Source organism: Pinus tabuliformis, chromosome Q (assembly GCF_031772625.1).
Source record: "Pinus tabuliformis cultivar Carrire ecotype Pingquan chromosome Q, CPIR1, whole genome shotgun sequence".
NCBI classification, from domain to species: domain Eukaryota; kingdom Viridiplantae; phylum Streptophyta; class Pinopsida; order Pinales; family Pinaceae; genus Pinus; species Pinus tabuliformis.
Window position 1 is genome coordinate 346172274 of NC_142296.1, and position 10716 is coordinate 346182989.

The 10716-nt window shown below is 32.8% G+C and overlaps 1 protein-coding gene across 1 annotated transcript; it reads left to right on the forward strand.

Moving 5' to 3' along the window:
* Positions 1 to 6123: 6123 nt before the first annotated feature.
* LOC149219606 (uncharacterized) lies at positions 6124 to 7287 on the forward strand. Its single transcript, XM_089382629.1, has one exon. The coding sequence runs from the start codon at positions 6126 to 6128 to the stop codon at positions 7188 to 7190; it is 1065 nt and encodes a 354-aa protein (XP_089238755.1). The 5' UTR covers positions 6124 to 6125; the 3' UTR covers positions 7191 to 7287.
* Positions 7288 to 10716: the final 3429 nt, after the last annotated feature.

Here is a 10716-nt window from a genome sequence, read left to right on the forward strand (position 1 = left end):
TAATTCCCGCCAATGCATTACAAGATATGGTCGGATTTATTTGTTCTTCATATAGGCTTTGATCCTGGAATATATCCTCTTCTTTTGACCTTTCTTGCTCCTTTTCTTCTTCCTCTTCACAATCTATGTAGAATAATTTCTTCTCAGCACACTTATGACCTTTTGTGTATTTGCTATCACAATTGTAACAAAGCCCTTTTGCTCTTTTTTCTTCCAATTTTTGTGGTGTCAACCTTGTAGGTTGTGGAAGACTATGGGCAACAACACTTCCATCTTTATAGTTGTGAATGGTATGCTTCCTAGTTGCCATAATTTTGCTTTCCATTTTTCTTGCTAACCTGAATGCCTTCTCTAATGAATCAGGTTCCCAAAGGCGCACATCATGTTGGATATTATCCTTTAAAGACCCTATGAACACATCAATCCTATGCTCCTCTGGAATATCTTTTATCCTTATGTTCAATTTTTGGAACTCCTCAATGTGCTCCATTATTGAACCCTTTTGTTTGAGATTATCAATTGGCTAAAAAAAGTGTTGCTTTTTGTATCCTCATAATGTGCTATCAATTCTTCCGTAAAAATTGCCCAAGTGATAAATTGTTTACAAGAACAAAGCCATTGATACCATACAAACTGATTTGGTTCCAAATATAAAGTTGCCATACGTACCTTTTGTGTGTTTTGCACATTATTGAGATCGAAGAATTGCTCCATCTGTAATATCCATGTGGCGGGATCCTTGCCATCAAACTTCCTCATATCGATTTTTGGAACATGATGAGTCTTCGATCCAACATTAGCGTCTATGGAATCATGATTAACATTTCTTTTGTTCTCATCATGAGTTTCCTTTACTACCTTTTCACCATTAGTGACACTTTCTTGTAGCAACTTCTTCAATTCATCCATCTTATCATCCATGCCATCAAATTTAGCGTCAATCTTAGCTTCCATGCCATCCATCTTAGCTTCCATTCCCTTTATCTTAGATTCCACGCCATTTACCTTAGATTCCACGCCACTTATCTTAGCTTCTGTTAGCTTTTGTGAGCGTGACATTTGTTGCACTTGTTCTTGTAATTTTGATATATCATGTAGCATTTCTTCCTCTTCTTCATGAGTCATGCTATAGCTTTCAGGTTCCTTACTAGGTGTTTGCATTTTCTTTCCTCGGGGCATCAGTTACCGATAATAAAGTTTTACTATGCCCTTTGAATTCCGTTAAACCAAGCTTACACAAAAATTAAAAAAAAACTACACACCTTTTTTCACTTTATAGAAGCCTGATATTGAATCTGATGTATCTCTGTAATTTTGGATCCTCCAATTCTGAAATTGCTACCTGTAGTAGCCTTCCGCGTCCTATTTCCAATGCCACAAGTCTGAGCCAAATTGGATTCTCCAAGGAAGAGTTATGTGAAATCTCCCACAGTGACTTGCTTTTAGACTGGTTCAGTAGAGCGAACTTGTACGACGTGCCACACATCACTGTTTCAACCTTTGAATCTGAAACACACACACAAGAAACTACAGTCCGTCCTATTTCTGTACCTTTTTACGAAATTTCAATCCGATCCTCAGAGAGAGAGTTATGACGATTTTCCCCAGGTCACCTATTTTGAATGTAATTCAGGAGTCTGCAAAAAGACCAACTTCCTCAGATCATATCTCCGAAAATATCGTGAGAAAAGCTCTGAAATTTGGACCCAAGGTTCAGCGCCAATTCTTCTCAAATGGGTTTTGTTTGCGACTTCTGAAACATCACAGAAAAAAAGTTATAGCAAAAATTCCACGATGGCCTGTTCGGAGCAGCGAAACCCTAGAATCCAAAGGTCTGATACCAAATGTTATGAAACCAGCTCACAAAAAGATAGAAAAGAGAGATCCACGCCTTAGAATTCAGCCTCTTCGAGGGGGCAACCTCCTTTACATTACATAAATGAACAATTCTTGGATGATACAAATGAAAATACCTCCTTTCTATATATAGGAGTCTAAGTGGTCCCAATACAATCAAAGCCTACATAACAATAATATTGTAGGGCACAACAATAACAATAGTGGGCTTCTATGTGGCACAATAGTAACAATATGGGCACTACATGGGTACATCAATATAAATAAGGGGTATAACTACAATAGTAATGGGGGAATCACTAGTATTATAGGGACCCAACATTATCACATCGCAACCCGAGTACGCTGGGGCCGATTTTCCGTAATGCCTTCCCTTAGTCGATCTGTGATTGCGATCCATCGCATCGCACCTCTGGCTAATTCTTGAATGCCATTAGGGGAATTTTGAGGTCTAAAATGGGCCTCCTAAGAGAAATGTACAGCCAAAATAAGCTTTATAAGAACCAATAGGATTCAAGATGATGATGTCAACCATGGGGATGACTCACCATTTTTGGAGTAAAAAAGTAAAAATATTAAAAAATAATAAAATAATAAAACTACCTTTTCAAGTCATATTTTCAACTTATCTCCCTAAGGTTTTACTCAAATTTCAAGTGGGATTACTTGTTGGATGTAAAATTTAATTCCTCATCCAAGGAGTACCCATGTTGCATACTTTCGATGGACCCTGCTACATGAAAACTGAGAAATACATGAAAAAACGTAATTGCAACCATGTTTTTCATGTATTTCTCATTTTTCATGTAGTAGGGTCCATCGAAAGTATGCAACATGAGTATTCCTTGGATGAGGAATCAAATTTTGCATCCAACGAGTGTTTCCACTTGAAATTTGAGTAAACCCATAGGGTGATAAGTTGAAAATATGAGTTGAAAAAAAAGTTTTTTCTTTTTTCCATGTAAAATTTGATGATGTAATCTAATTTTATTTTATTATTTCCACTATTTTTTTATAATTTCCTTAGGAGGCCCATTTTAGACCTCAAAATTCCCTTATCACATCACACCTTGGTTGTTTTGGGGTCAATTTTTAATGTCGACCCGCCTGTGATTACGATTTGTGACATGCGAGGGGCAAATAGAGGCTTGTCACTTGGTGCCTCCTCATTCGCTAAAGGACCTTGCCACATCATCCAATCCTACCATGTGTCCAAATCAAACCTAAACTTTGACTTTCTCTAACTTCCGCATATGAGCTCAGATTTGAGTGTCGTTTACACCATTGGAATCAGAATGACAAGCTCTTCGATCTGAAACTAAGTTTATAAATATTTTGACACTTTGATTTTTGAGCCTAATTTTGAGCACCTGATCAGGTGTGGTTCCAATAATTGGGCAGAGTTACTTCAATCCGTCATTGCCTTTGCTCAAGAAAAAGGTTGTGAACAACTTCAAATGTTTGGGGACTCTTTGTTGGTTGAGAATTGGGTCAATAGGACTTAGATGTGTCAAAACATTTCTCTTGCTCACATTTTGGTGGATATCATTAGACTTAAGGTTGTTTTTAATTCTTTTTATATGAAAAAATGTTTATATGGAACATAATGGGATTACTGATAGGTTTTCTAAGGAAGGCTTGCACATGGATTTGGGGCTATGTAAGGTGACAAAGATGGTTGGGGTTGAGCACTATCAGTGTTTTCATTGGCCTCTTATAGACAATTTCCATCCATAATCACATGTTTAAATTTGTGTACATGATATATGTCTGGTTTCTTTTTGTTCAGTTTGATACTTTTGATATATCTTAGCGTATATTGTATTTTTCATTTCATTGCTTCTTATTTTCACTGTAAAACAATGTAATTTTCTTAACAACACTATTAGAGGCTTATATTTTTTGCTGGTGTACAACATATGTATGTCCTGGTGAGATAGGACCACACAAAGCTTACTGTTTATTTTATCTCTCTCTCCTTTTTGTCGTTGCTATAGGATGTGGGAAGGATCCTAGTGAATGCACACCTTAGTGTGTATATACAAAATTTATTTTCCTTCAAGTTAATATGAAAGAAAGTGTGATTTTTTTCACAGCGAAAAAAAAAATTAACATAATTTTATATTAACTTTAGGGACGGGTAAAGAAATTAGAAGTGAAAATATGATATATTTTCACATTTTTAGTATGAAAAAGATATATAATTCTTATACCTTGTAAAAATAGTTCAATATAGTTGGGTAGCCTAGATGGTTGTATCCCCCTGATAAGTCACTGGCCCTCTGTCATGAAGCTTGAGTTTAATTCTCCTTAGGTCCATCATGGTCAAGCTCCTATAGTTGAGTTACTCGTGTGTTGAATGGCGTGTTGCCCCTTGGAGTGGCCTCCTTAGATCATTTTCCCATGAAAAAAAAAAAATTTAAAACTTAAATAAATTATTTGAATATCCATATTAACTATTATATGTAGAAAAGCAAAAAAAAAAAAACAAGAAAAAACCAAAAACAAAAACAAAAATATTTTAGTGTTGACCATAATAAAATACTTTTTAGTAAGAGTGTTAAGAGGAGACATGCCACTTATTTAATTCTTCATATAAAATTAATATGTAACATTTAAAAATCTTAATAATATCTAAAAAAATTAAATGTATGTTATAAATTAAATATTTCAATGTCATATTAAATAAATTATGCATATATTATATATGGTTAAATAAAAAATATATATGTATATATTATAAAATGAATACAAATTTAAAAAAAAATATTGTTAAAAGATTTCAACTTGTGTGGAGATTCCACATTTTGGCTTTAAAAGATTTCAAGTTGTGTCAAGATTCTACATTTTGGCTTTTTTTTCAGAAATATTTTTAGGTTAATTTTGTTTGAGTAAAGATTTGTAGAAATTACAAGTTTAAACTCTCTAGTCTACACAATCCAAGTGCCCAAAGGGATTTTTAAGGCATTGAATCCATTTATGGATCCAAGAATGCAATTTAAACAATGAAAAAATTGGTGTGTATAGATGATTGAATCTCCTTAGGTGCAAATGTTTTTTCAAGTTTCTCACTTTAGAATAAGTTTTCACCTCAAGAGATTTGATTCCTCTATAAGAGCATCTATACCGGTCATATTTGAGTTAGTTTAATTGTTAAGAGCATGTGTTTACTTTTAAGAGGTTATGTGTTCAAATTTAGAGGGAGTAGAGTGTGTATGCCTTCATGAACTTTCGGAGTCATAATTGTTTTCCCTGATTCTAGCCAAAAACTTCAAATCATTCTAATGATTAGACAATGCTCCAATTTTGTGTATGGTTTGGTTGTGATCTTAAAATTGGATTATTATTATTATTATTTTAATTAAAAAAGAGAAGGGAAAAAAAACATTAGGGTAGAGAAAAAACATTAATATAAAGAGGTTATTTTTGCTTTTATTAAAGTTTTTAGATAAATTTATTTGAGAGCCTATGAGAAAGTGGGAAAATTGTAATTTTAAATGGTTGAATCTATATAATATTAATCATGTGATGAGATTCTAAGACAAAAATAAAAAATAAACAATCAACTCATGCAACTTTTTGTACCATCTTCTATCTATTATAGGTTTTGGAGGGTTTTCTGAAGTATTTTGCCCATAATATGGCAAGGATTTTTTTGTTGAATTGAATGTCTTAGTAGGTTTTCAAGATGTTGAATTCATATATACACTCAAAAACCAATTTTAAACGACAAAGTTTACGATTTGGCCCCAGAAAAAATCACTGAATTATCCTGCTGTTTTGATCACTGAATTGTCATAGATTTTCCAGTGTTAAAAAAATAAAAAGGAAAAGGAAAAGCCTATGAAAAGTTTTAAACCAAAAAAAACTTTTTGTTTGTGCTACATAGAATTCAAACATGTCATTTTTCAAACACCAAAAATCGCACGTGTTTTCCGTGGAGACATCGGAAATAATTAAAAAAAAAACAAATTGCCGCTCAAGAAAGTTCTATCCACCATTATTGGTCCTCTTAGAATTTGACTCTGCTACCTTTCTTTCGCAGCAATTGTCCATGAAAGTTCTGAGACGCTACTTCCACCGTCCCCACAATTGAAATGGGTTTCTAGGTAATCACTTGACGGCCACGCCGAAGCAACCCCAACAGTCATGGGAGCAAATCACGACGATTGCCCTGCTTCCATGGATCAGCCTCTGAAAATTTCCACTTTCCTACGCGGCTTCCTTTTTCATTTACTAATTCTCCGTCTACGCGTGGGAACATGGCCATGGCAGCAACTGTGTTCCAGCGACCTTCAATGAAAGTGCGTTGCAAGCACATAAATCAGGCTGCACGCCTTCATATATATAGTCCATGGGAGCCCATTAATCTGAAACACATTACTTGTTTCAACTCTTCATTTGGACATTGCAGTTTCTGTGCACATATAGTTTATCCAAAAAAATTGTCTGGACATTGCAGTTTCTGTGCACATATAGTTTATCCAAAAAAATTGTCTGCCTCTTATTTTCTGGGCATACAGATTTTCCAAAAAAATTGTAGCGGTCTTTATTCAGAAAACTCCCTCCTCTTTATATATATGGACATGCAGGCAAACCTGGAAATTACAGTAATCTCTGCTGTGAATCTCGAAAACGTGAGAAAATTTGGGAGAAGGCTGCGAGCTTATGCAGTTGTAGGGGCCGACACATCCCCTACTTGTAAATCTACGCGAGTTGACACAGAGGGTGGGAGTTATCCTATTTGGAATCACAATCTGCAACTGGAATTGGGTCTGAGCGAGAGAACATTATTCTACAGAAAAGCGTCGGCCAGTGTAACAATACAGGTTTATTGTGAAACATCTTTGGGGAAAAAGCTGGTGGGATGGACTAAGGTGCCCTTCTCGGATATTGTGGAGGGCTACAGAGACCCCCATTCTCTGCATTTCCTCAGCTATCGTTTGAAGACAAGCAAAGGAAAGCCTCAGTCTGGCATCATCAATCTATGCGTGCGTCTTCTTCCCAAACAATCCAATTACTACTCACAGCAGCCTGGTTTCAATTCTGGACCTCTTCACTACTCAGAGCAACCTGGTTTCAATTCTGTACCTGTTCAGTACTCAAAGCAGCAGGGCAATATTCAAAACATGAACTACAACATCAGTCATCAGCCCCAGCCTCAGCCCCAGCAAATGACAGCATTTAGTGGGACTTATCATCCATCTGAATTCCATGAAGCAGGTGGAAGCCATGTGGGTAATAAGAATTCTGCTTACTGCTATCCCCATGCTGCACCGATGGTTTACCCACCTCCCCCTCCATATTCATCTTATGCAACCTCCATAAAATGATTTGGACACATTCATCTGATAATGAAGAAACTTGGAGAAGTTTTCCAAGTTTATGTAAATTTGATATGATACAGCAGAAAATTTGGGATTGTTTTCAGTTTTTTAATACTTTATGGGTTAAAAATGTTTCAATTAAAAGATAAGGATTGATATTGTTATGTCATGCTTATTTGAAATCTAATTATTTTATGTTATGGTTTTTTTGAGTTATAATTTTTTTATAAGATTAGAATCTTTATCAATTAAAATGTATTCTTAATTTATAAATAGATTTAGAGTCTTGAGAAGGTCTGAAACATAAAATTATATAAATCAAATTTTCATATTTTCTAATATTTTTATGTCACACTTACTTGAAATCTTATTATTTATCTTATTATTTTATGTCTTATTTTTTTATTTATAATTTTTAATATTAAATTATACAATTTTCATATATATCAAATTTTTTAATTTTAATAAATTTCCAGTTATCTTTAGCCAATTTTGTTGAAAATTAATCCAAAAAAAGTCAAAAACAAATGGAGAAGACTTAAACCACAGTTTTCTATATAAATAATCATTATTAATAATTTTGATTTAATAAATTTAATAGAAAATGTGGGCATTTTCACTGACTTTATGAATATAGAAAAAGAAAAAATTATTTTAAAGTTCACTAGGTTAAAGATAGCTTATGGACAGATTGCTTTTTCATCTGCTTGATGTATTTGACCATTTTTCTATGAAGCTTCACAATAAATGTTCTCAATTTCTGGACAAACTTTTTGTTAAATATAACATAAAAAATCAGATGCTACTAACATGCTATCCTAGCCTTTTTAGCAAACATTTTTGTGTTGGATTCTATAGTACAGTCAATGTTTATCAGAAAACCTTTTATGGAAGGATATGGTTTACATCCTGCTGTCATGGCCTTTTAGCAAACATTTTTCTGTTGAATTGTATAGTGCAGTCAATGTTTACCATGAAACCTTTTATGGAAGAATATGGTTTACATCCTTGCTGTGGTGACAAATTTGATGAATATCCTAATGATATTTTTATGCCAAGAGCAAAGAAAAGCTGCAAATTATGGGTAGCTTCAGCAGAAGTGTAAAAAGAAAATTCATCGGTGCCTGGGCTTCCTGCCTTTAGATGCACTTGAACTGGAGCAACAATCACCTGGTGGAATAGCCATAGGATCAAACGCATCTTCAGTCTGTTTTTTCAACTCATTAATGGTGCGGAGAGATGCCATTAAAGCTTCTGGTATGGGAAGTGATTTTTAGGTTTAGGATTAGGTTATTGATATGGGTGTTTTGTATTAATATTTTTTAATTATATAATTATATTAATTTAATTTTCTAGATTATTAAATGGGTTTTATTTGGGTATGTATAAGATTTAATTGTGATTGTATTAATATTTTTTAATTATATAATTATATTAATTTTCTAGATTATCTAATGGGTTTTTATTATTTTTGCTATTGTTGTTTCGGGTATGTATAAGATTTAATTATGATTGTATTAATATCTTTTAATTATATAAATATATCAATTTTCTAGATTATTTTCAACATGTATGAGTTTTTAAACTATTTACGCTAAAACTTTTTTAGATGTAAAAGTTAATGTGTAGTTTAACCAAATGTATTTCATAGGTAATTTTAAGTGATAATGTTGTTAGGTATTGAGACTTTTTTTTAATCCATACTAGAGAATTTAATGTAATTTTTTTTGTCAAATATATTTTTTTTCTAATTGTTTCATTGTGTGTTTCTCAAAAGAGTAAATACTCGCTAGATATTAAATTTAATTATTATCCAAGCAATGCATACACTTAAATTTGAGTAAATTTATAAGGAAATAAGTAAAAAATACTATTAAAAAAATCTTTCCATTTGAAATATCAAAACTCTTATTATAATCTTTTATTTAACACTCTTTTTAGACCTCGAAATTTCTTTAATGTGTATCATATGTGAATGTCTTTTGCATAACAATAAATTGTAAATTTGTTGCTAACATAGTTGCCTCTATTCCCCGAGGAAAGATATATTTGCCTCCATTATATATTCTTAAGTTGTGAAGACATGCCTCCATTATATATTCTTAAGTTGTGAAGATGATGTCTACATTGTTTTCTACATAGGCCTTGTAAGCAAAAAAACATGTTTAAAAGTACTCTATTTTTTTAAGAAATAAACCCAAGCATGTTTAAAGAAGTCATCAATTAAAGTTAAGAAGTACTTGAGACCAAAGAAAAAAACAAAAGGAAGCAGACCACACAAATCATTATGAAAAAGTTGTAAAGGGGTTGAGGCATGTCGAGAGGTACATTTGTCAAAACTATATAAATAAATTTGTTGAGAACATAGCTAGAATAAAAACCATCTTTGCAACAAACGAGGAAGACTAGTCATTATATTATGATAGCATAGTTGCTACAATGAGTGATACATTAGATGATCAAATTGTTCATGCCAATTTTTTCTTAATTCATCACTATAAAAAATAAATAGTGATGGAAGAGATGATGATCCAAAATTATCAAGTATCTATAATATGGTTTTAATATCATCAATAATTATGGTTGTTTGGACATGGTTAGGATATTTTAAATCCTTGATTGCAACATGGTGAGGTGAAAGTCCTATTGTTTTACATTTATTTTAATGAGTGATTTGATATACCAATAGAAGGTTGCAAGAAAGATTTGGAACATATAATAAATCATTAAAATATTCAACACTTATCTATTTTTTTAACCCTGCAACACTAAAGGATCTAGAATCACTAACAAATATTTATTTGGTGTTACATGATTCATGAAAAGAAAAAAATATGATTTTGTCCTTATTGAATTTTGTAGCTATGGTTGGTCTTCATAGTTTATATTTTAGGCCTTGAAATGTATAATGTAATTGTAAGACATGTTATTCATGTCATTTTCATTTTTTCCAAAGAAAAAAAACACCATAATTTATATTAATAAAAATCACAAATACAGTTTGTAAAACACTTAGTGTGTATGCAAATGGAATCAGGCAAGTACAATATGAGAAACAAAACGTGAGCTAAAAAATAGCAAAAAGGTCCATAAGATGTCAAGGATCCTCAAAAAAAAAAGCAATAAAAGACTATAAGGGGCATGAAGAAGTATAGGATTGATTAAGTGCAGATATTTTCTCTTTTTCCTTTCCACCTATGCACTTTTTTCCAGCCATCTCGATTTGGATCAACTATAACCAAAGATAGTTCACGTCCCACATGAGGGGCATCTTTATCAGAGTCTAAACTGTTTGTGACATGGGCTCTTTTAGAGCCCCTGAATCCATCCAGTGTCAAGGATTCCACAGGTTCCTTTTCTTCCTGTTATGCCTTGTTAGAGACCAGTTGATATGTAACTTCCCCTTCTTGTACAACTTCTTGATGTTCAATGTCATTCATTTCTTCTTGTTCAAGTTTACATTCCTTATATTCCTCATCTTCATCCTTAGAATGATTTTGTTATGAGAAATGCCATCCTCTTGATTTATTAG